At 37.6% G+C, this 25,384-nt stretch overlaps 7 protein-coding genes across 9 annotated transcripts; 4 read left to right on the forward strand and 3 right to left on the reverse strand.

Annotated features, from left to right (window-relative positions):
* The first annotated feature begins 109 nt into the window (after nt 1-109).
* On the forward strand, nt 110-5,617 carry LOC129579412 (DDB1- and CUL4-associated factor 5). 2 transcript variants are annotated; one of them, XM_055469492.1, is made up of 11 exons: nt 374-633; nt 1,581-1,807; nt 2,037-2,217; nt 2,315-2,578; nt 2,663-2,940; nt 3,001-3,306; nt 3,375-3,527; nt 3,682-3,905; nt 3,986-4,151; nt 4,217-4,402; nt 4,499-5,617. In XM_055469492.1, the coding sequence occupies exons 2-11, from the start codon at nt 1,603-1,605 to the stop codon at nt 4,996-4,998; spliced, it is 2,463 nt and encodes an 820-aa protein (XP_055325467.1). In that variant the 5' UTR covers nt 374-633; nt 1,581-1,602; the 3' UTR covers nt 4,999-5,617. The 2 variants fall into 2 exon arrangements, with proteins under 2 accessions (XP_055325466.1, XP_055325467.1); XM_055469491.1 differs by having other exon boundaries at nt 110-1,807.
* A 79-nt stretch (nt 5,618-5,696) lies between these two features.
* Nucleotides 5,697-7,525, reverse strand: LOC129579413 (replication protein A 32 kDa subunit). Its single transcript, XM_055469493.1, has 4 exons — nt 7,326-7,525; nt 7,192-7,259; nt 6,075-6,676; nt 5,697-5,976 (listed from the first exon to the last, which is right to left on the reverse strand). Exons 1-4 carry the CDS (start codon nt 7,336-7,338, stop codon nt 5,892-5,894), a joined length of 768 nt encoding a protein of 255 aa, XP_055325468.1. The 5' UTR covers nt 7,339-7,525; the 3' UTR covers nt 5,697-5,891.
* Nucleotides 7,526-7,582: 57 nt separating this feature from the next.
* Nucleotides 7,583-15,547, forward strand: LOC129579414 (bromodomain adjacent to zinc finger domain protein 1A). The gene is made up of 7 exons (XM_055469494.1): nt 7,583-8,523; nt 9,402-12,238; nt 12,328-12,866; nt 12,960-13,195; nt 13,290-13,477; nt 13,672-14,083; nt 14,179-15,547. The coding sequence occupies exons 1-7, from the start codon at nt 8,408-8,410 to the stop codon at nt 14,306-14,308; spliced, it is 4,458 nt and encodes a 1,485-aa protein (XP_055325469.1). The 5' UTR covers nt 7,583-8,407; the 3' UTR covers nt 14,309-15,547.
* A 176-nt stretch (nt 15,548-15,723) lies between these two features.
* Nucleotides 15,724-16,690, reverse strand: LOC129579418 (uncharacterized). Its single transcript, XM_055469499.1, has 3 exons — nt 16,579-16,690; nt 16,255-16,466; nt 15,724-16,061 (listed from the first exon to the last, which is right to left on the reverse strand). The coding sequence occupies exons 2-3, from the start codon at nt 16,430-16,432 to the stop codon at nt 15,988-15,990; spliced, it is 252 nt and encodes an 83-aa protein (XP_055325474.1). The 5' UTR covers nt 16,433-16,466; nt 16,579-16,690; the 3' UTR covers nt 15,724-15,987.
* A 313-nt stretch (nt 16,691-17,003) lies between these two features.
* LOC129579415 (maltase A1) lies at nt 17,004-21,947 on the forward strand. 2 transcript variants are annotated; one of them, XM_055469495.1, is made up of 5 exons: nt 17,004-17,665; nt 18,994-19,169; nt 19,568-19,743; nt 19,873-20,994; nt 21,404-21,947. In XM_055469495.1, exons 1-5 carry the CDS (start codon nt 17,536-17,538, stop codon nt 21,621-21,623), a joined length of 1,824 nt encoding a protein of 607 aa, XP_055325470.1. In that variant the 5' UTR covers nt 17,004-17,535; the 3' UTR covers nt 21,624-21,947. The 2 variants fall into 2 exon arrangements, with proteins under 2 accessions (XP_055325470.1, XP_055325471.1); XM_055469496.1 differs by lacking the exon at nt 17,004-17,665 and adding an exon at nt 18,824-18,872.
* Nucleotides 21,948-22,049: 102 nt separating this feature from the next.
* On the forward strand, nt 22,050-23,373 carry LOC129579416 (putative pterin-4-alpha-carbinolamine dehydratase). The gene is made up of 3 exons (XM_055469497.1): nt 22,050-22,596; nt 22,830-22,949; nt 23,040-23,373. The coding sequence occupies exons 1-3, from the start codon at nt 22,231-22,233 to the stop codon at nt 23,205-23,207; spliced, it is 654 nt and encodes a 217-aa protein (XP_055325472.1). The 5' UTR covers nt 22,050-22,230; the 3' UTR covers nt 23,208-23,373.
* Nucleotides 23,374-24,193: 820 nt separating this feature from the next.
* On the reverse strand, nt 24,194-25,221 carry LOC129579417 (N-alpha-acetyltransferase 40). The gene is made up of 2 exons (XM_055469498.1): nt 24,654-25,221; nt 24,194-24,581 (listed from the first exon to the last, which is right to left on the reverse strand). The coding sequence occupies exons 1-2, from the start codon at nt 25,022-25,024 to the stop codon at nt 24,347-24,349; spliced, it is 606 nt and encodes a 201-aa protein (XP_055325473.1). The 5' UTR covers nt 25,025-25,221; the 3' UTR covers nt 24,194-24,346.
* Between the last annotated feature and the right edge of the window lie 163 nt (nt 25,222-25,384).

Raw genomic sequence — 25,384 nt, forward strand, 5'->3', positions numbered from 1 at the left:
AACAAGGTAACTGTAAGTAATCAATTGCGGAAAATTGCCATGACTATGCACGCACAGGCACACAGTAGTCATTGAAAATGGTGGAAAGGAGCGCGAGGCAGAGAGAGTGAGAGAAAGAGCAAAATGAAAAGTCATTTTCATTGCAGCTTTCATTTCAGCCGTGCACACGGCAGCGCAATAGAGAAACCCAAGTGCGTTTAACGCATAATTTTAACGCGATGTCGCTGTTGTACGTCAAATATCAAAATTATTTCCACTGAATTGTTTAACATTATACGGTAAACAGCTGATTGTATATATAAACAAATGGATGAAATGTACGTGTATTGAATTGAATACGCATGCATTTGAACGAATACGTGCACACTAAATTTCAGCGTATAGCTCGCTCGACGTTATGTGTTTTTTTTTCTCTTCCTTTCTTTCACATCTCGGTGTGTTTTGTTGTTGTTGGTGTTGTATTTTTCTGTACTTTTCTTGCAGTGCTTTCAAACGCTGAACAACATTTATGTACTACACACAGTGTGTGTATGTACGTACGTACCACAAAGCCACATACCAAGGGTATGATGTTGAAGACAAATCGTCAATGCATAATATTATTTTATGATTTAAAAAAAAAAAACGAAAGAAGTAAGAATAAAAGCCATAGTAGTGAAATAGTGTGTTTATTGTGTAAAGATCAAATGAGAAATTTGTCTCAGTGTTCGATTAAAACGATTAAAGAGTTGACCACGGGATTTTACTGCACAATCACACGACAAAAACAAAATAAATCAACAAAAATGAAGACGATTATAGCGAATTGTTTATCATGATTCAATCAGACACATAGTTAGATTCGAACAATGGACTGAATGTGATTACAAACTTACAAATCTGTACCTGCAAATCAAATAATACAGGACACAAAAACAAAACAAATACAGAAATAATCGAGCTGCGGAAATAAAAAAGAAACAACACGACACAAGTAAAAATAAACAACGACCGAATAGAAAAAAAAAGTATCTGTGGACATTTTGTTCGTAGTGCATTGAAAATTCCTGTCGTATCATTCATTTTGTTACAAACATTTTTTCTTCATCGGTCGAGTGTGCTACACTATTGGATGCACTCAACTAGGCTTTCTATTGAGTTTTAATGTCAAATTTTTTACCGAAGTTTTTTTTTCTCCTTCACATCGCCCCACTGTACGCTGGTTTGCTTTGAAATGGCTTGCAAATCATAATTTATGGATTTTGTTTGTTCGCGAGCATAGAGTACCAGCGGAAGGAAGTTGTATGAATTGTGTGTGTGTGTGTTTTTTTCGTTGAGCTCATTATCCGATTTTCATTTTGTGCATCAACTATCAAGTGGTCGTCGTCATCGTCATCGTCGTCTTCGTCTTGGTCGTAGTCGTAGTCGTCGGTACTTGTCAAAGAGAATCAAATCCTAAAATTTATTGATGCAATAAATCTTTGATGCAGATGATTTTCTACACGATATCCTTGAGCACATAGTGCGAGTGATATTGAATCGATTGGGCACCGGTCAAACAACATTAAAAAGCAAAATATCATACACTTTTTCCCCTTCAGTGCACACATAACGAAGCAAAAAATGGGCAGCGTGCAAGTTGAGGGTGCTAATCCCATTTTTCATCTATTGCAACGCCAGATTGGTAAAAATATTTATAGTTTCCGTCGAAATTTGTTCCGTGAACGTTTGGCCAGTGCAAGGAATTTGTATTGCAAAAATTTGGTGTCACATTATGGGTGCGTGAATGCTATTGAATTTTCCAGTCATGGGGATCTGCTGATATCCGGTAATTTTTCTTTTCATCTGATACGGAAATCGATAAAAAAAAATTGCATGCTGCAAGATTGCAAAAGCGACTGTCGTAAATAGAGGTTATCGAATCATGAAAATGTAAATCGATGATGGGCACGACGGGTCGCTTTTTCTGTAGGATCAATATTGTCAATGGTTTGAAACAAGAAGAAAACAAAAATATTAAATCATTTCTCGATATGTGTATGTGTATGTGTCGACAGGTGGAGATGATCGTCGCGTTCTATTGTGGAAATTGGAAGAGGCGATGGCTGGAGTTGGTGAGCCACATGCTATGCAAAAGCAACACTATAGCAACATATTTTGCTTGGGTTTCAATAATGACAGCACGAAAATCTTTTCGGGTGGAAATGATGATGCAGTTATTGTGCACGATGCCAACACGTATGTCAATCTCACATTTCACGTTTAAAATTCATCTTAACACTTTTTCACTCATTTTTCCGTTTATTTATACCGATGCACAAACAAAAACACGCAGATGTGAGCCATACGAACGGTTTCTGCACACAAAGCCAGTTTATGGATTATCCGTTGATGTAACAAATGATCAAGTGTTCGCGACAGCCAGTGAAGATGGTCTGGTTTTAGTATTCGATTTGCGCATTGGTTCACAGGTGTTGGCTTTGCCAAATAGCCGTGCACCATTCCACGCGGTACAATTTCATCCATTGGACGGTAATTCAATAGTCACTGCCAACGGCAAGGATGGAGCGGCCCTTTGGGATCTACGTGACACCAAAAAGTGAGTGTTTTTAACTTGAATCAACTTGATGGATTTCTTCAAGTGCAATAATCAATTTAATGAAATCATTGCCATCGGTGACAGGCCTTTCATTCGTTATGACGGTGGAAAAAATTCCATTCAGAGTTGTATGAGCGTTCGCTTCAACACTTATGGTACACAAGTGTTGGCTCTGCGACGTCGCCTTCCTCCAATTCTCTACAATACCCATAGTGAAGATCCCATTTGTCAGTTCTACCATGCTGATTATTATAACTCATGCACGATGAAAAGCTGCTCGTTTGCGGGCGAAAACGATGAATATGTGATATCTGGATCGGATGACTTTAATCTGTATATGTGGCGTGTTGCAGATGCAAATAGTAAGTGTGTCAATTGCATTTTGAAACGACAACGCGCTAATTTGCATGCTGTTCTTATAGTAACCAAGAAAAATCAATGGATTGACACACACCACATGGTTCTGTACGGTCATCGGTCGATCGTTAATCAAGTTCGATACAATCCACAAAAGTGCATTCTTGCCTCGTCTGGTGTTGAGAAAATTGTCAAAGTCTGGAGACCATTCGAATCGGAGAACTGGACGGGCAGTTTGGTTGAAGATGGCCCAACAAATACCAGAGAAATTTTCTCCCAAGAAGAATATCAATCGTTGTACAACTCAAACCAAAATCACACAGAGGATTACAGCTATCAAAACACAACTGAAGATCCACAAATGATGGCATGTGAGTATTTCCATTTCATATATTCCTAATTTTTCAATGCACTGATCCACGATTTGTATTGTCCATAGTCTTTGATTCACTTGTGCAACGTGAAATTGAGGCTTGGAACAGCAATGATAATTCCGATTCGGACAAGAGCAGTGTTCATAGCTCGGATGGATCGCGCCGAACATCGACATTGCAATCGGAAAGTGATGAAACATTTCAAGTATACGGTAGAGGTAAGCTGAATGTTGATGTTGTATTTGGAACATTCGAAAAGGAATATTTATCAAAAATTGCTATTTTAATTTAGTATTTTCTAAATCTAAGCTAGCGAATCAATTTCCGAACACGGAAAAATCAATAAAATGATTTTAATTCGTTTCCAATCAGAATCGGCGAATCGAAATCGCACAATGATTAAGACACGATCAAGACATTTGAATAGGATAGCTTATTTAATTGCCACGAAACGTAATACGCTCAAGCGACTAGCGCTCAAAGGTTCAACCCGAACAACTAGACGAGTTCGGTCGGTCAAGAGTAGCCAACGCAAAATGCAACGATCGTCGTTTCGACAGCCGCGCAAAAACAATGGAAAACGCATCAATCGAATGGTATGGCTCGATGGAATATAGCTCATCAATTTGCAAAAATTTTACATTAATTTTCACTGACTTTCCGCTTACATGTACAGAATTCACGTACCAAATCAAGAGACTGTAACGGCAATAATAGTGAAACTGAATTGCCTAAGAATCTGGCCAAGCGTCGTCAACAATCGCACTTTAATGTACCGTCATATCGATCCACGCGACGTGTTAACAAAACACAGCTGCACAAAACTTTCTACGCTAATTGCGGTAAGTCTGACGAGAAACTGAACGATTTTTTGGGAGTTTAACTCATTTTGTCATTTGTCCATCAGATTCGGGTGATTCATCGTCCGACGAACACTTATCTGATAACAACAACAGTGCATCGGCACTGTCCAAAACAAATGGCAATCCAGAGACAACCAATGGAACACATCGATCCATGCAAAATGATAATAACAACGACTCCTCAGCAAGTTATCCAATCCCAAGCACAAGTACTGGAATCACTGGCAATGGTAAAATTGATAATTTTTTATTTGATTGAATGAAATATATGATAAGAAATAAATCGATTGATTTAAATTAATTAATTGATCGTTGAATTGTTGTAGGTGCTAATTTTCGAATCGTTCAAACACCGGATTCGGACGATGAACCAACACCAGACAGTAGTCCCATATCACAGGCAAATGCTCAAGTGCCCGCAACTAAAGTGAATGGGGTGCATACGGCAACAACGGCACCCGCCTATTCATCCGGCGTTGATGATGATCAGCCGAATGAACGAAATTCACGACGCAAACGAAACCATTCGCTTACCACAGCCAATTATCTCTTTACAAACTATTCGAGTCATTCGAGTTCACGCTTATCGAACAGCAGCAGTAGCGACGATGATGACACATCTAGCGATGATAGTTCATTACCATTTTTCTCGAAACATTTAAGCAAACGACCAAAACAAAACAATGAAAACAACGAAGCATCACATGCACCAATACTACGCATTGAACGTACACCGAGTCGTTCACGAGACCCAAAAGACTGTGAAGTAGAAACGCCGGACAGTGGTATTGGTTCCACGCCAGGCACTTCAACCTCGTCCAGATGATCTTCAACGTAACGACAATTAACGCATTGCTTCGTTTTCGTTATTGGGTTTTTTTGAGTTTCCACAAAATCAATTTGATTTTCTATTGCAATTAGTTTTTATTATGACCGGTCTAGAGCTAAGCTCATTTTTTTCGCTCACCGTCACTCGGGCAAATTGCTAAGACATATAGAATATGTAAAACAAAAACAAATAACTCCAGTAGCGTATTATCAATGAATACAATCCAAAATGGTGCACCATTGAGTCAAAAATGAAACAAGAGAACAAATGGAGGTGTTGATAAGAGCTGGTGCATAATAAATGGGGATATAAACACGAATATTGCATGAATCACGCCATAGTGCTGTTTATGTGCATGTGAATATTGGATAGGATATAGTATCGAGCGCATAAAGTTTTCTCTAGCTCTATAAAAGAGTTTCGAGCATTAGTGTTACATAGAGAGAGATATCTCGATTAAATTAGAAATTGAGATAGACCTTGTAATATGGTTCAAACAGAATTTTTAAGTGCTAAGCTACATCCCGAGTATTGATCTTATTTCGATTTATCTTACGTTATTTTACTTACTTACTTCAATAAATTTTCAAGTGTGTGACATTATTTGCGTATAAAATGCGTGCAGTCCGTTGTTCGGATGGTCTTTTCATTTCTGCAACTGTCTATCATTATTCGTTTAGATAAACAACGGGATATTTCGCATTTTGAACGAGAAATAACCACATGCTATTCTCGAAATACTTTATTTCGTTTTCTTTGTATGTGTGTGTGTGTTTTGTTTATCGAAAAAATAACAACGGAATAATTCACTTCTGTTCACTGGTTTAGTATGGAAAATAACTTGACGCTTGTTTTCAAAATAAGCATTTTTGTTGATGAGTCCGCAGCATCTACTCCATGTCAGTTGGGAGCCAGTGATCCGAATCGATGCTCGTATAAATGTGTCCTTCTGTGGTCATGTTCTCCATGATGTTTCTGCAAGCATGAAACGAAACGATTAAATGAGAAGAAGAAATAAATTGACTTTTCCCTTAAGAAGATAACAAAAATGGCTTGAATAGTTGGACACTTACTCTAATTCAGGCAATGGAATGTGACTGAATTTCTTGTGTAGCTCCTGTTTGCTGATGCCTTGGTCATCTTTGTTTTCCTTCACTGCTTTGTAGATCAACAGCTGTTTTCCAGTCAAACCGAGGCTATTTCCATTATCCGAACCGCCAGTGAAGCCTGTGTTGCTGTTGAATGTCGATGTCGATTGGTAGGTATTCGTATTGGAGCCACCACCGCCGCCACCAGCATTATTTGCGAAATCTTCAGCCAAGAACCGTGCATTCAACACTTCCAGCAAATGTGTAGTCAGCTCATTGATCGATGACAATGGATCAATTTTGAAAATCATGAGTGCTTTTGTGCCGCCTTGATTACGAATCGAACCGAATACACGGACGTACGTGTTCAACAGCAATGCTGGCATGTTTGAGCCGTCACCATCTTCCAACCACAAATGCGCATCGATTTGGCCCGAATGATCTTCGACGGTGACCGTGATTTTGGTGGACGAATGCTCAACATTTCGTACGATACCAACAATCGAGACCATTCCGAATGCCATGCCAAATAGCTGAAAGTTATCGGGTGCTTTCTTGATTTGTGCAATAACCAACGGAACAATACCCTGTAAAAATGGCAGACAAATGCTTCGTTTAGATTCGGGAGTATGTATCGATCAAATACGACAGATCGTCTTTAAACAATGGATTCTCAGTTGGGAAAGACGGAAATATTTTGCAAACAGAATTTTCACCCCACATCGTTTGAATAATTGAGAACCAATAAACTCTTTTGAATTTCTAGACTCAACATGATTCGATGTGATGTTTCATCCAGTCATGTTGAGTTAATGTTAAGCTCAATTAATTATAAAATAAAATTTTAATGACAATAAACGGTGAAATACATTTGTTGTCCCTTATAAATCACTAAATCAATTGCAATTTATACGCAACATTTCGCACAATGACTTGCTTGAAACTAGGATGGAAACGAGTCAATGTGCGTTATACATTGTTGTTGTATTCAGTGTCAAAAATGTATGTAAAATAAAAATATCAATAATTTTCGCAATTCAGGCCGAATTCAGACATTTTTCTCAACAAATTGACCAAATCATATGGAAAAGATTGCAATTACCTCAGCTTTGGTTTCGCTCTGAACACCACTGCCTCCGATCTGGGATGCATCAAAACCGCCGGCTCCAACTGTAAAACGCAATTTGTTTGTATTTTGAAATTGATGGAAAACGCGCGTGATTTCAATTTACTTACAACTTTCATCCATTTTTAATGTATTGAGATCGCTGGTAAAACAACAAAATGTATCACAATGGTTTTCTAACGCAGGAAATGCAAGGAATCCAACAATTTCACAACGATGCTCAATTATTTTGTACCGCGTCCATATAACAAACACAAAACGAATAGCGCGAATGTCACATTTGCGCGCCGAAAGAGCATGTATTACCTTAAGTGTGTTCGACTGTCACATCGAAATGAACATCTGGCAACACCAAATGGTCATGTTTAGAGCGCTTGGCGTGTGTATCGAGTTTTAGCGGTATTTCGACATTCGTAATAGACAATCGGTATAAATGTGACCAGAAATGAATTTTCCAACCTAAGAATCGTTGTAAAAAAATTTGTAAATCGGAATCGTTCATCAAACAATAGTTAAATGTCGATTTCCGAGTGAACAATCGGTTAAAATTAATTTTTAAATGCAATTTGCCTAACGGTTAGCGCTTGACAAATTGGTCGAATGAGAGCGTTTTCATGTGGGCACTGTTTAGTTCAATTTTTCTCCACGCGGTGGCTACGATACCAAATGCTCAATGGCATCTCGTGAAGCACACAAACTTTGTGTAACTACAACATTTTTTTAGTTTGATTCGTTTGTGAATCAAGTTAGAAAAAAATCGAAATTTTCGTATAAATTCGGTTAAAATAAATTTCAAAAAATTATGCAAAATGTTTGTAAAGATTTCGTGCTGCATTTAATTAATAAATTTGTTTGTCAACATCGTTTTATCTGTGTTTAAAACCGATTTTCAAACGGGCATGCGAAAAAAATTTCCCTCCAAATTGTGAACAAGAAAAGTGAGGAACCATACACACCAGGCGAATTAAAGAGAAGAGCAAAAAAAATAACGCGAGAGAGAGAGAGAGAGAGAGAGAGAGAGAAGTGAAGCGAGTGTGTTTTTGAAGTTAGAAGTGCTTGTCGTGCTGAACGTATGCTGCTGCTCACAAATCACATCACAAGCCAAACGACACGATATTCACGGCTGAGCAAAACCAATTTTAAATCGAACCAAATTGAAATTCATTGACGGAGGCCCCGAATCACCGAAATCATGCCTCTGTTGAAAAGGAAACCTTTCGAAAAAGATCCAAACACGCATCAGGCGTTAAAGGACAACCAGGAGGTGTTTTATTGTGAATTGTCGAAGGAAATTTTTGTCGATTATGAGTAAGTGCATTTCGATTTCTGCCTATTTCTTCTTTGCATTCGGTCGTGTAATTTGTTTGTACGCTGCAAAAAGTGCATTGAAAAATGGTTTTGTGTGGTGTTTGTTCATTGTGACTCGTTGCCTTGTCTGTTTGTTGCTGCTGCTGCTGCTGCTGCTGTTGTTTGAGTTGTGCTTCTCTTGTATGCCTTGTGTCCCGTGTGTTTCGGATTCGAGACATGCAATTTAGAGATTCGCGTTGGATAAATTACGTTCAATAGTGAAATATGAAAGTTGAACAAAGCAAAGCGCACGATGTGTGAACTGCCGCCGCAGTTTTGTTCTGCTGATGGTGCTCTCTGTGCCTTTGTTTGTAGAAGAAGACGCTTGCTACGCTTTTACGATACGATATGAGTGGCGTGTGTTTTTCTGTTCTCTTCGATGTTGTTTCATGAGTCAGCCAGCGTTCGGTTTTACTACATACAAAATGTTCATTTTGACAATGTGCTCGACACTCTGTCCCTGAATTCTCATTTATGATTCGATTTCGATGCAAAATCAATCATAATCGATATGATTATGTTTGAATACTTTAAATCGTTTTTATTTTCATGTTATTTTCACATGTAAAACAGCTGATGACCCGTTTTAGTGCTAACAACTTGATTTAACTTAATTCCAATAGAAGAATCTCTTTAAACGTGTTCTTTAAAAATGGGAACAAAAAAAAAATCCGAAAAAAATGTAAACAAAAACAACCGGCAAAATTTTTGATAAAAAAAATAATTTTTTTTGTTTTGTTTTTTTTTTAATGTTCATAAATCAAAAGTTGAATTTTCTTGTTTTATAATTGTCGATGGCAAGAATTAAATTAAAAATTTCTTCATTTTTTCAATTACAGGGAATATTTCGAACGAACAATGCTGTTCAATTCGACAATATGGACATGTGCGGTGAGTGGCAGACCAAATCTAACTTATGCCGAGGCACTGGAAAGTGAAAAGAAACACAGAAAAATGATCGAAGCATTTCCACAAGTGCTAAAAGGTCCCGTTGTGTATATAGCAAATCTCACAAAGCGGTCAGCGATTAGTGATTTGGTCGACGACGTCTTCAACTATGTAAACACACGGTACTTTAAGAATGAAAAGGTCGTCGCCAAAGATCCAAATTCCGATCAGTTCATCGAGTGTGAGGTGGTTGGTTTTGTCACATCGGCCACTGAAACCAGTCCGAATGGCAAAGTCCCAACGGAGGATGTTAAATATCGTGTGAAACGAATCGAAGCAAATGGCAAATCGCCGATGCTGTGGACTGTCAATCCCGATCAAATTCGTCGCCGTAAAAAAGATAACAGTTTACCATTTTCCAAAGACAAATTGAAGCTGTTTCTCAAACAGTGCATCGAATACAACGACATTCGCATGCTGACAATCAAACAGGATGCATACAAAAGGTATGTGATCGACGCAAATATCACAGCATTGTCCAGTTTTTACGTGGGCAAGCAACCGACATTCGATCTGTCCAAGGTGTTGGCCGACAAAAAGGAAAAGGATAAAAAGAAGAAGCAAGAACAGAAAAAGATCGACAAAGAGAAAAAGAAGAAACTTGAGAACGGTGTATCAAAGAATGGCACAACGCCGAATAAAAATGGTAAAGTGAAAAAGACCGGCAAACAGTCGTTATTGGATGATTTTGTGACCAAAGACGGCGCCAAAATTGCCGAATTGAAAAAACAAAAGAAACTGGAAGACGAAGAAGCCAAACGACGAAAAGAAGAAGAGAACCGCAAACGCAAGGAAATGGAAGCCGAACGCCAGAAATTGTTGGCCGAAGAGCGCAAAAAGCGTTTGGCCGATCTGATGCAGTTGGTACAAGTGACCGTACGCAATTTGAACGCGGTTAAAGATGACCTCGAATTACAAGATCAGAAAGTGTTGCCGCCCACAAAACCGGTGAAAACCGTATTTGCCGACAAATACTTCTCGGACGCAGTCATGGTGATCGAGTTTATCTCATCGTACACGGCAATTTTGGAAGACAAAGACAAATTCCGTAATGGAATCGATTTTAGTCTTATGGAACGAGCACTATTAACACGTGAAATTGCCGGGCCGTTGAGTGACATTTTGCAAGTATTGCTTGGTTCAATATTTTCACTGCAAATTGAAGAAGCCAACGAAATTGACATTGAATACGAAAGTGGACCAGTCACATTCAAAGAAAACATTCCCAACGGACAACAGGATCTAATCAAACGAGCTACGGTCGCCGCTACATGGCCACAAAATTATTTGAGCTTGACGATGAGCGAACTACCCATCGATGCAACCACATTAACGGAACTGTTGCGTTTACATTTCCTCACATCTGGCGCCAAATTGACTGAATTTGGCACAAAATATCGTTTCCAAGAGCGTGGTGGCTTCCAGAACACAGACGATCCCGGTGTCATGTTTTGCATCGAAAATCCACACATTCTGAGGGCATTGTCTAAGCAAACGGTCTACGAACTGCCAACCGATGACATTTTGTCGGTACTCCGTGTATTGATCAATCAAATTTTGAGCTATTCGTCGGTTCGTGATTTGGTGGAGGAACGATTGGAAAATTCGAACAAAGCCAAAATTGCGCTGAAAAATTTGCTGTCGGCCGAACGTAAGCGCGAATCAACATTGGCATCGGAGAAAAAAGAAGTATTGGAAGAGGTGAAAAAAGCGCTGGAAACCTTTGAAGGTACCGAAGAAGAGAAGCTGGCCCATAAAGATGCATTGGATAAAAAAGCCGATCTCAAAATCAAAAGCCTGGAATTTGCGGCCGAACGAGAGAAGAAAAAGTTCACCGATCAATTGGATCAGCTGAAGAGTGAAATCTTTGACTATCAACTCTGTTTGGGTTCCGATCGTGCATATCGTACCTATTGGCTATTTGAATCGTTGCCCGGTTTGTTCATCGAGCACGATCCATTCGGTGGACAGTGCTTTGAAAATCCAGTTTCAAATATCCATGGTTTGGCCACATGCCCGCCGGAAAAGCGGTATTTGTTCATTAAAAATATGTTACAGGAACAGCAAAATAACAATTCCAACGATAAAGATAAAGAGAACAAGGTGAGCAACACACTGGATGCCAAACCAAAAACAAATGAAAACGCTGCAAAACTGCCCGAGTCCGAAGCTGAACCGGTGGCGCCTGCACCGCCAGAAATCACATACTCACAACGTGACCTTTTCATGTGTACGGGAGACTATGAAACGTGCCGAGTTCACAATGTAAACGACAAATCACGTATCACATGGTCATTTTTGCATACGGAAGAGGAACTTAACGCATTGATCGATTCGCTAAATCCACGCGGTTTTCGCGAAAAATTGCTGAAAGAGCAGCTGGAATCTCAGAGAGAATTGATTTTGTACCACACGAAAAAGTGTCCAGTGGATAAATTGCAAGTCGATCCAGAGACCATTGAACAAAGAATCGAGCAAATCACCAATGAAAAGTCGAAAGTGTATTCAAATGCAAACTTCAACTATCCAAAGGGAACAACAATTAGCGAAGTGATGGTGAACGAAATTCGGTCGAACATTCTCGAATTGGAGTTCAAAGTAACAAGCGGCCAGCTGGGTGTGTTATCTGTAAAAGATCGAATGCAATGGCGTGCCGCATTGGAGGCCAACAATTACGATATGCAAACAAACAGCTTGCAATGGGGACCATACGGACAATTCCAAGAAGGTAACCCAAATAAAAATCATACTCGCGGTCGGGATGTGTGAATATAACCGGTTTTTTTGTGTGTGTTTTTTTTGTCATTTATTTTTCAGATTCTAAAGGCAAAGTCAAGGTTATCCAACAAAATGGAAAGGCATCGATCAAGAAAGAAGAAGACGACAATGAGGAAAATGACGAAGAGGATGATAACTCGTCGCTATCGAACCTGAAATACGAAGATCCAGGCGCGTTTATCAATGACCAAAGCGAAGATTCACCGGAAGACGAGGCGTATTTCAAACAAATCCATGGGCTGTCTTGTGCTCTTCTGCAAATCTGCCAATCGATCGATGTCAAATATTTTAAACCGCCGTACGGTAATTTGAAATCGGGTGGCAAACACGGTACTAGGGAGGAGAATGCCGAAAAAGCCCAACGAAGCTTAGAAAGATGGCAGGTTTCATTGATGAATTGCAAAAATGCATCACAACTCTTTCTACACTACAACGTTTTGTATGATGCCATCAAATGGACACGATCGGCCCAAAATGCAAAATGTTCATGCCGCAGTTCCAAAGATCCAGACAAATTGCTGCTGTGCGACGGCTGCAACATTGGACGTCATATCTACTGTTTAAAACCAAAATTAACGGTAAACACTTTTGTTTGAATGTTGTGGTTTTAATCGATTCACTCATGTTATTCATTTGTTTTGATCTTGTGTTTTTCAACATATGCATTACAGAAAGTGCCTGAAGGTGATTGGTTCTGCAGCAGATGCAAACCGAATCAACAGCCACTGCCACAGAAAAAGAAGCGGCAAACATTTAACTACTCAGAAGAAGATGAGGAGGACGACGATGACGAGGAGGTCGAAGAGGAAGACGAAGAGGAGGATGAGGACGTCAAAGATGAGGATGAGGAAGACGAAGAAGAAAGTGATGATGAGTCAACATTGGGCAGTCTGTTTGAAGATTCACAGTAAGCATTTGTCCCCGTTTTTATTTTATTAATTGCTTTGTGGTTAAATGGTATTCAAATAACAGAATGAAATCATTTTTGTTTGTCTTCATAGGTCCGACAGCAACTACACCGACAAAAAAGTGTGTGCACGTTGTAACAAAGCCAATCGCAATTTGTTCAAGTGTTCAAAATGTGATCGACATTATGATACGAAATGTCTGAACATGAAATCGAAACCAGATAAAAAATGGTCCTGCAGCCATTGTAGAGATAGTCGAAACAAGCGACGCAGAAATCAAGGTACAACGATAATATTTTAGACAACAGTCGATTATTATTCGAATCAATATTTTTTAAATCGTCAAAATTCGACAGATCATTTATTTCCCATATTTTCTTTGTTTTTCATCTGTTTCGTTCTAAATTAAAACAATAACTTGCACTCATAGTGATTTAATCGAATTTCCACTTAACGCTGCATTTGTTTATTCCAGTGGAGTCATCCGAAAGCGATGACGAACAATCAGCTAAAGCGCCAAAGTTGAATGGTACGGAAGAGAGACGGTCGTCGCGACGAAAGACAGAATCATCACCACCAAGTGGTCATCGATTGAGTAGTACACGACGTAGCCGTGCCAACGATGATCTATTGCTGGACAATGTAAGCATTCACAAGTTGCTCGACGATGTGTGCAAAAATGAAAATTCATGGCCTTTTCTGCGACCGGTCAGTCGACACGAAGTGCCCGACTACCACAAAGTGATCAAACAACCGATGGACTTAGCAAAAATTAAATCCAAATTGAATACCGGCCAGTACACGACCAATGCAGAAGTCATGAAAGATATTCAGCTGATCTTCTTCAATTGTGACCTGTACAACCAAAATGAATCGGAAATTTACGTGTAAGTTGTTTTTTTTCTAAAATCATCTCTCGATCGTCGCCGCCCTATGCCAAATCATTTAAATAGCCGCTAATATGTTTGTATTCTCATTACAGTGCTGGAGCCACGTTAGAGTCGTACATTGTGACACGTTGCAAGGAGCTTGGTTTGAACTTTGTTCCTAGCGAAATGGCCAACAGTTTAAACGATGAGTCATCGTCGAAACGAAAACGGCAGAAACTGTAATTTCTAGACACACATGTTGAACCAAACAAACCAATAGCAAAAGCACCAACTCGTAACAAACATACAAAACAACTACAACAACAACAGCAGTAATCAAATTGAGAATAATTCAGCGATAAACTGTCTCTAATTAATTTATTCATATTATTTCTGATTTTGAGTAGACAATAAGTGTAATAGTTTTTTTTTGCATGTTTATTATTTAGTACAAAATCGTTCGTAGGTAACAGATATATTTTTTTTCCTTTCTTTCCATGGATGATAAATAATGTGTTGAACCGAGCAGACGAGTTTTAAGTTTATATAATTTCTACGAATTTCGCATCGAAAGTTTTGTCGGGTCATTTGAAAGTCAGGCATAGATCGTTTTGGCAATTTGAAAAGAAGAAAGGAAAGCAAAAGAAAGAACGAGAGATGGAAAGGAAAACAAAACAGTGTTCAACTTTCGATAGGACAAATGATTGAATTGATTATAATATTAGAATAATTACGTCGCCATTAGTTTTTGTTTTACTGGGGCTTTTCAAAAACTGTAATCCAAATAAACCCCTCTAAATTAAGCGCTGATCGCGAGATTGGGCTGGTTCACTCAATCGATCACACTAGTTTTACATACACTTACACCCAAACCCACACCCACACACCGCATTTGAAAAAAGTTCAGTTCTGCATGGACAAAACAAGTAATTTTTGATCAAGAAAAACGAGCATTGCTGTTTGCATCTAAATAATAAATAGTTATACATTTCTTTTGCGCACGCAAACAGACTTTTGCGAAAAGATAACAACAACACATCCAAAAAGCACATACAAACACACACTCACCACTGTAGATATCTAATTTATAAGCTATGGAAAATGATGTATTATGTTCGTTAAATTTAATTTCTCGGTTAAGTTGAAAACATGAAAAACAGAGTAACATATACACACACAAGCAAACAAAAAAAAAATTTACATTTAATTTAGACCATGGTTCGATTTTATATTATCAAAAGGAGAAAAAGAAAAACTCTAGCATAAGCAAACAGTTGAATGAACTTAAGAATAATTTAGCAGTAAAAAAAGGAACAATTGCAGTAAAAAGCACAGAGGAAGAAATCGTGTGAATGATATGATAATGTTCAGGCAGAGCAAAATGTGAATTTTCACCGTAATGTTTGGATTGTAATTGAGTTTTTTCTGTTTTTCATTCTCGAAAAATTGAACATTTGAATAAAAATGAAATCAACCAGCCGATGATATGTTCAGTTTTTCTGGAGCCTCTTTGCCTGCCCAACAACAACATCAAAATCATCATCATCATCATTTGAACATACTTTTTTTTTTTTCAAAAATCATGAATAAAATGAAAAAGTTATCAAAAAATGAAGAGAAAAAGAAGCAATTGGTCCATTTTAAATGAAACTTGTTGGTTTTACTGTTCGCTTTAACAAACGATTTTATTCGCTCTTTATTTTCGTTTTTACTATATAATTCAACATTTTGTGTGATAAATCACGTCCAATCGAGATAGCACTAAACGTGATCATTCATTAATCTGTTGACTTGATCTCCTGATGGAGGAGGCTTGAATGTTTCCTTTTAAATTCTATTGGATCTTTCTATAAAATGTTCGATACTAGGTGTTGCTGGTTGTTGTATTTGGAAACGTAGGAAAAGCATGACCGTAACGACATTTAATGGTGAGCATGTTCCTCTGCTTCTTTTCTTTCCTTCTCCTTCCAAACGGCAACATTTCCTGGTGAGTTAACTATAATGACAAACAAACAACAAAATAAGCAATTAGTCGCTTCGTCATTCAAATTCACAGCTGAGTTTGGTCTGATTTCCTGTTTGGTTTCGCATTTTATGATTGCCATCCCAGAAATTCTAACCTATTTTTTTCTTCTTTGTCGGTGGTTTTGTTTGTTTCAAGTTCACTTCACAAACTGAATGCTACTTACCAGCTTTATGGATTTTATACCACAATGGAAGACTAGCAACGATGCCAATCAACCAGTATCGGGTCAACCAACTGTTTTTCAAGTAAAACTTGTATGGAAACTGAGCAATCTTGGCACTGAAAGTGTATGGATATTTCATTGGCCGTCCTGGCTCGGCTGCTTTTGCTGCATCAGACATTTTGCTCGGTTTTTTTCTCACAAGTTTTAATTACCTATTGATGAAAAATTCAATAAAAAGATTCGCTTAAATTCAATCAATTAAAAAATGTGTGCAAATCAGTGTGAATCAACTAGAAAAAAAAACGAAAATTATCACGTCTTTACCTTAGAAAAATCGAAATGTTATGCAATTTTTTTTAGCTGTCGCTCGATGAACCAAATGACAAGAAGTTCCATTGGCATGAAGTTGACTGTAGTGTTGCACGATACTTGCGGTAAAAGTATTACCGTTGATCGAAATGTAGGAAAATTCAGATGTTCTATATCGTTCAGAAGCGATGTAAAATCATTTAAATTCATTTTATACATGGAAACTTGAATGATTTCACCGCAAGTTAAATTTAAAGGGCAATTCTCGAAAATGTCATGAAAACAACGATGAATTCTATCGATTTTAACATTTGAAATGCGTTGATATTTTTCCCTCTTCTCTTCAATTTTTTGTTTTCGTTTCCAACAATTTGAAGGAAAACGGCATGCTTCCAATGGTAAAATCAATTGACAATGTTCAACCAACTTAATGTCAATGAAAAAAAAATTGTAGTACTTTTCAGCGCATGATAGCCATTTTATGCATTCATATGCTTGCAATTCCATATAGCCATAAATCCCTGTGTACTGTGTACGGCAGAGAAAACAATTTGCCTGCTTGCCTGTCAGACAAGCACATGTTGAATAAGTGAGTTTCAAAGAAATAGAGGTAGATTCTCGGTTCATCAAAAGAGAGACGAAAAAAGAAAAGGAAACAAAAACCAATACAGTTTCGTTTCATTAGACGACTTTTACACCAATACAGCCAGAGAGCATCAATCATCACGTACACGTACACGTACACGAGAAAGACAGAGAAAGAAAAACAAGAAGCAAATCTAAAGAGTTTTTACTTAAAAGAATTTATGTGTTCGGCTCTTTGGCACGCTGCACGAATATATCTCAACACACTCATCTGTGAGTGAAAAAGTGTTCGCTCTATCTTTTTCTATCGCCTAAAAAGCAACAAAAACTACCGAAAGTGTAATAGAGCCAACCGATTTCACTAGTCGCACCAAACTGAGTATCACAATGGATGAGAGCAAACGAAATAGTATGAAATTGGATATTGAGGCGGTACGTTTGTCTGAAAACGATCACGATCAACCGACCGAAGTGTACAAGCAATCATCTGAGTTCGATTCCAACGATAAATCAACTGGTGAGTAGCATTTTAGTTTCGTAGGCGCGTTCTATACAGAGAATTAAGTGAAACAATTGTCCCGCATCTTTACTTATCATAATTATTGCTTACTGTTCCGAAGAAGAAAAAAATGGAAAATTGGAGCGTTGAAAATGTATTTTTTTCTCTGTAAAACCGTGATAGAACAGTTTTTTTATTTCCACGAATAATTGGATGCGATTGCCACGAATTCACATTGTTTCATTCTTCATTCGGCTGACATCACACTTTTTTGCACGTTGAAAAAGCATGATGAAATCGTTCAAACGATTTCAAATAGTTCAATTGCCCTTTGTCAATGATTGCACGTTTTCAAGGGTTAGGCGTTGCCTGGATTTTATTGTCAAGTTTATGTTATAATTTTTTTTTTAAATAATAAGCATTGACCCATTTTGAGATGAAAAAATGTCAGCATTTTGTATCGAAATATTGTCATTTGCATTGGACAAAATTGATGCTTGTCCGAACACACATTTTTATTCACGTATAACGAAAAATTCGCAAAAATGTGAAGTTCAACTCGTACTCAATGATAACCACAGACACTTTATTCTCGCTCCGACAATCTACGTGGACTTTAAGTAGTTTGCATTCGATAATGAGCCCAAAGTGGAAAATGAAATTCGCAAATAAGCAAAAAAAAGACGAAATACAAGTATATTCAGTGCCATGGATTCAATAGTGCGTTATATGTGTAAAGCGTGTATTAAGAGCTCAGAGATAACAGGGTGATGACACGAAATAAGAGAGAAAAAGAGACGGAAATTAATGCACAATCTAAGTACTTTGACATGATGCGAAGTTGAGCCTACGAAAGATCGAAGTCTTCTGTGATTCGATGTGGTCAGAAATAAACACATACTCTATATTTTGCTTATCGTTCAATTGTGTCCCGTCAATCACACTCCAAACGTGTATAAATGTATTTGAAAGGCGATGAAACAATGTGACTCTTGTCGTTCGCTAGTCTAGGCTTCACATGAACGAAAAAAGGATGGCACTTAATCTAAATCAATTTGTCCATTCATGAAAATTGAAGTAAATTAGATTTGAAGAAATTACTCGATACACTTCGACATAAGTGGCAAATAAAGAAGTCTGAAAGGCGTTGTCGTTACTGAACGACACATTATTGCATTTAGCATTGAAACGAACAGTTTCAATCTTGCGAACGCAGACATCAAAGGTGTACATTATCCCAAAGAAGGAAATTTTTCGTTATTTTCTTGATAGTTTTTTCAGTATTGATTTGGAAAAACAAAAAACAAAAAATGAATTACTTTCATAGCAAATTTTATTTTCCTTAGAACAACCAGCAACAATAATGACGCGTGAGAAGAGCGATAGCATCGAGGATGGTGCCGACGAGAAGATGCTGAGTGTCGATGAAAAAGAGCAATTGGCAAGGAAAGATGAGGTGAAGTTCATCGCCAGCGATCGTTCAAACGGTGATGCCAAGATTGATATTGGCAACATTGAAAAGGTAAGCCACATGTTTACTATCATCATCAACATCATCACATGCGGGACGCTAATTAATCCAATTTCAATGACTGTATTTCTCTCTTTCTTTTCGTTTAAACAGTCTAAATTCCGTTAAACCAGATGCTAATTCATTATTTTTTGTCGCATGTTATAGTTGTAATAAGTTTCAATTTAAAATAGATTATTGAGTCACGAAATCACATTCCGTTTTGGAATAATATTTGAAATGTTGTCCAGAATGAAGATTCAGTTTTTGTTTCGTGCTCAAACTGAACACTTCGATTTCGATTGGGATTCAAAAGTTAAAACGTAGTTTTCATAATCGTCATCAAAATGGTAGTTAATTTCAAGACTTATATAAAGTGATGTTACATTGGAAAAATTCCTTTTTTGCAGGCATTCAGTGGAATGACAAAAGAAGAATTGATGAAATTTGCCAATGATCCATTCTGGCAACGCTTGCGTTGGACATTCTTCATTCTCTTCTGGTTGCTATGGGCAGCCATGTTGGCCGCTGCCATTTGGATCATCTTGAAAGCACCAAAATGTTCAGTCGCTAAACCATTACCATGGTAATTTTTTGTTTCCTCTTCAATTTCAACAGTTTTTCTTTGTATCTTCATTGAAATTGTCGATTGTTTGTCAGAAGAATTGAAAGAAAAAAATTTAAAAAAATCAATTGAAATTACATTCATTCATAGGTACAAAGAGGGACCACTTGTTGTAATGCCAAAAAATATTGCCACTCAAGCGGATCAGCATTTAATTGAAAAGTTGCAATCGATCGATGCCAAGGGTGTGATTTATCAATTGCCAGCCGATCAAACTTATCAAGTCGATACGGAACGAGTCGAAGAATATGTTATGGGAATTGTGAATGGTTTCAAAAATACCACCATCAAAGTCATTCTCGATTTGACACCAAACTATGTGACCACCGAGGATGAACTGTACAAATTGGCATTAGAGAATGAAAGCTATCGCAGTGCATTTGTTTGGTTAGAGCGAACTCGTATTCCAAATAACTGGCTATCGAAGGTGGCAAACACACAACAAGAGGGTAAAGCGTGGAAATTGGTGAAGACCAATCACTATGTACTCAGCCAATTTGGTGAAAATAATATCGATTTGCAATTGAATGATACGATTGCAAAAGAGAAATTCAAGAATGTATTGCGTAAGCTGGTTCGTTTGGGTGTCAGTGGATTCCGATTGGCCAATGCCAAACACTATATCATTGATAAGAATATTCCAGAAGATCAATCAGTGTCCCCCAACCCAAAAGGTGGTGTGCACACCGATTACGATTTCTGGACGCATACCGGCACCACAAATCGCCCAGGTATCGGTGCTTTGCTCAACGAATTCTGGCATGTGGTCAATAATGAAACGAACGGCAATGGTTTCTTGTCAGTCACCGATTACATCGATCATCCGGAAGTGTTCACCATTAACGATAAAACCATTGGCTTCGATTTGCCAATCATCGTGAATTTAACATCAACATTGTCAAATGATAGTTCGAACATTGCAAAGAGACTGAGCGATCGATTGTCTACATTGAACACCGTCGACAGAGACGTTTGGTTGCAATGGCCATACGAGACGTCGGCTGAAAACAATCTGAAAATCGGCACCAGCGAATACAATATTTTCCTATTTCTGTTGCCGGGCGTCCCAGTTGGCACACTTAATGACTTCCTCAGCGGCAATGCCACCGCCGAAATCAAGAAGTTGGAAGATTATCGCAAACAACCGACGTATCAACACGGCAGCTTTGAGGTATACAAGGCTAACAACGATACTGTCATCGCCTACTCCAGGTATACAATATTTGATTTTATGTTAATTGCCAAACTAAATAATCGCACATCACAAAAAATCACTCACATTATTCACACTATTAACACAAAACTCTTAATTATTCGTTTCATCTTGCTATCCTAACATCATTTGCACATATTACTAACATACCTAATTCATTTAACATGCTGCAGATACAGACTTTCAGGGTAAGCTAACACAATTCTGCTCTCATTTGTGAATCAAATGCTGTATTTTCCATTCAAATAACAATAACAACCATTGCTATTTACTATTAGCAATAGCCTATTGCTGAATACAGTTTGAAAAAATCTAGTTCCAAAAATATTGGAGATGGCTGAAATTCAAATAGAAAAATATCTCCTGTTTAATTCTTTATCTAATCCATACTAAATTTCTCATTTTCAGACTAAAATCTGGAAATCCAGGATTCTTTGTCGTCTATAATCCAACAGCCGCCAATATCACCGCAGATTTTTCATTCGTGCGCAGTTTGCCGGAGCAACTGACTGTGGAATTGGCCAGCAAACCATATGAAAATAACGTGGTTAAGGTTCCAACCAACGCCATTCCATTGAAAAGCAATTCAACTGTTCTTTTCACCTATGCACCAAAATCAACGGCATAAATAGTTTCAAACCATTCTCCGGACGGACGGTTTGCACAGCAACTTTGGTGAATCGTCAAATTTTTGAAGAATAACAGATGCAAAAAAATAATCAGTAGAAAAAATACAATGAAAATTGTATGCAAATAGAATTGCAAAGTTTGTTGCTTACAAATTGCTTTTTTTCTGTAGTTATCTACATAAAAAAAAATTAATTTATTGCATTTTCGATGTCGTATTGTATGGAGAAAGAAAAGAACAAGATGAGAAGAAAAAAACAAAGCAAATTTATGTGTGGTTCAATCAAATAAAGAATAAATTTAGATTCTGTTCATTGCATCAAAACTATTTGGTTGTTTCATTCAAAGCATTTTAACGGTTGCTATGTGTTTGTATGTATGTACGTAAGAATGCGGAGATGTCATAGATTTTGGTTGCTTGTGACAGTGGTTAAGCATAACCTCAATCGATTTTGGCTATTGAGCGTACGCAGTTGAAGAATGGTCAACACGCAATTGCGAGTGATGGAAATTCGATTCGAAGCAAATAGCAAAAATCAATAAAGAAAAATCTTAGCAAAAAGGGAAATATATTGAGAGTGCACTTGAAGTGTGTGTGTGCGTATATAATGGAATGTCTTGTTACTGGTAAAATAGCACAACGATTTGTCGGGCTGCTGTTGAAACGCAGCGATTGCTCAAAAAGCCAAACACTTCGCTTTACCACCACTCTCGGTCGATGTGATGATGATGAAAGAGACAACAATAAGCTCACTGCACACGAAGGTCACCACACCACAAACCGAATTTATCAGCCGTCTTGTGAGAGACTTGTTTTTTCTACATCAACAACAACAGTAGTAGTAGCAGCAGCAACATATAGACCTGTTTACCCGCATCTCATTCACTGGAACAATCATTCGACGAATCAACAACCAAGATTTGCACGTCACAATCGTTTCTATTGCACAGCAAAAACAATACGCAAGAAAATGGTAAGATTATTACAAAGAAAAAAATTCTTTTTAAATTCGTTTTTTCACCCAAAAAATGTAGAGTATTCTGGGTTCATATTGTATTTGAAGGAAATAAATCGTGTCAAAGTTTCATAAGTGTTGAAATATTGCTTTGTTAATGACTTTGACTGACAACTGTTGATATGTGTGTTTTTGCTGGTTTAATACATTGATTTTTTTTTTATCTCATTCTACTTCGATTCCATTACTAGGGCAAGTTAAGTGATGCAGAACGTAAAGAATTGTTAGAGCCATTGCTTGCCAAAGGATGGACTTTGGTGAATGGTCGTGATGCCATTTACAAAGAATTCCTATTCAAAGACTTTAACCAGGTAAATGGGATTGATGATAAAAATTGGAGATTGGGTTGTTATCAGTAAATTTCAAGTGATTTCATTCGAATTGTAATTTTTTTTCTCTAGGCCTTTGGCTTTATGACTCGCATTGCATTGTATGCGGATAAGGTTGACCATCATCCGGAATGGTTTAATGTGTACAACAAGGTGCAAATAACACTCTCATCTCACGATGTGAACGGATTGAGCAAAAGAGACATCAATGAAGCTACTTTTATTGAAAGTATTGCCTAATCGGCCAGAACATACAACTCGGAAGACAATAAAATTCAAAACGGATTCGGATTTAGTGATTTCTTTTTTTTTTCTCTGTTAATGTTCGATGGAATTTGTTGCATGTTAAATCGCTGACAAAACAAAAAAATACAGGAATCTTAAATTAAAATGCAGTCTCCATGATGATGTTTGATTTTAATCGTGTATATTACCTGCTATTTTAAAAGAACCAGGTTTTTTTTTTACTGAGAAGAGAGTTAAAAAATATTGTAATAATTATTGTTTTTCCGTTCACATATACCCTACTAAAAATTCCAAAAGACTGATTTGCTTTGGAATTTGTGATCGTTTCAAATAACCTTTTCAGCGGACACGCCGTCTTTTCCTCTTTGTTCCACACCGCGCGCAGTGTTTGCTTTACATCAATAATGATCAATATTATTGGTTGCCTGTTGCGGCAACGGCATCGCGGAAATCTTCCCAAGACCAAAGTCTTGCAGACCGTTCACCATATTTTTTTTGTATTACGTTTTCAAATTTGTAAATAAAGTAACCTAATGCGATGTTGTGAATACAAAGCAATGTTTTGATTTTGTAAAAGAAATTAACATTAAATTGACTTTGTAAAATTTTTATTCTGTTTTCAAATTTAAACACATTCCAGCTGCACACGATTAGTGAACAAGGAACTGTCGTCTATAACAAATAACCGCCGTTGTTGTATGAGAGAATGTTTGGTGTGTGAAAAGCTGTCAAAAGTGTCAGCACTGTAAACGAAATGAAGTTGACTGCGCTCGAAATTCATGATCCGATTGCATTGTTTTTGGATAAGTTTGAGATGGTCAATCGAATGGTTCAATGTTTACAACAAAATGCCACTAACGCTTTCATCCCACGATGTGAACGGATTGAACAACAGAGACATCAATACAGCTTCCCTCATTGAGAGTGTAGCCTAATCGTCCAAAACATGCAACTCGAAAGACAATAAAATGCACAACGGATTCGGATTTTGTGATTTCTTATTTTTTTTTCTCTGTTAATCTTCAATGGAATTCGTTACAGAATTGTATGTTAAATCGGTGTGAAAAGAACAAACAAAACAAAAATACAGGAATCTTAAATTAAGATGCAGTCTCAACGGTGATGTTTGTTTTCTAAAGAAGTGATTTGCTTAGGATTTGGTATCCGGAATTTTCAGCAGCATCAGGTGATGTGTCGTCGACTCCAAAACCGAGTCCCTTGAAAAATGTAATGCCTGCTTCGTTGTTCGACAGCACGGTGAGGATCAGCTTCTCCATTTGGTAGTGACGTGCCATTTTCTCCAATGCATTCATGATGAATCGACCGAGCCCCTTTCGCTGATACTCTTTTTCCACTTGCATTTCATAGCTACACAAATCGAAAAATTGCAATCAATTGATGAGGTACAATTTTAAGATGGATATCGATTTGAATGCTTACCAATAAAGTACACTGTTGCCGTAGTCCATGTCAAATCGGAACATTGCATATGCGATGGGATTTTTCTGTTTGTCCGTGGCAACCAAGTAGCGAGCCCAGTTTTTGTTCAAATCGCTTTGCTTGACTTTTGGTTGCCATCCGATTGGGCCAGTTTTGTAGAACGGTGAAACATTTCGTTCGGCCAATTTGAATGCCCATTTCAATGTTTTCGAATCCATATCATTTTTCCATTTGCAATAAATGTTCACCTCAAAATCACCATTTGTATACTTTGAGAATTCACTTGAGAATGGTTCCAATGGATTTTTCACTTTAGCCGCTTTTTCGATACTTCGGTGCTGATTGGTCACTGTCGATGTTAATCCCGTCATTTTGATTTCTATTCTGATTTATCAAAATTCTGAATTTATTTTTTTTTCAATTTTTCGTTTTAAAATTCAAACTAATTCAAGCTGAACGCGTTTAGTCAACACTGACCGTCAATGGAACAGAATTGTTGTATGGACGAATGTTTGGCGCGTAAACGTACAAACATGTCATTGCTGTCAAAATTTCGATCAACTGGCGAACTCTGTTGATGACTTTGGGAGACACGATCACACGTTTTGTGTGAACTTTGTGCTTTTCAATTCGAATTTCTTATGCATTACATTTGGTTGAAATGTGATATTTTAAAATATGACGAACACAAACAAACGAGAGAAAAAATCGAAAGTAAATTAAGTGGAGCT

This window comes from Sitodiplosis mosellana, unplaced genomic scaffold (assembly GCF_009176505.1).
Source record: "Sitodiplosis mosellana isolate CC-2019 unplaced genomic scaffold, AAFC_SMos_1.0 Smas_scaffold_6226, whole genome shotgun sequence".
In the NCBI taxonomy this organism is placed as follows: domain Eukaryota; kingdom Metazoa; phylum Arthropoda; class Insecta; order Diptera; family Cecidomyiidae; genus Sitodiplosis; species Sitodiplosis mosellana.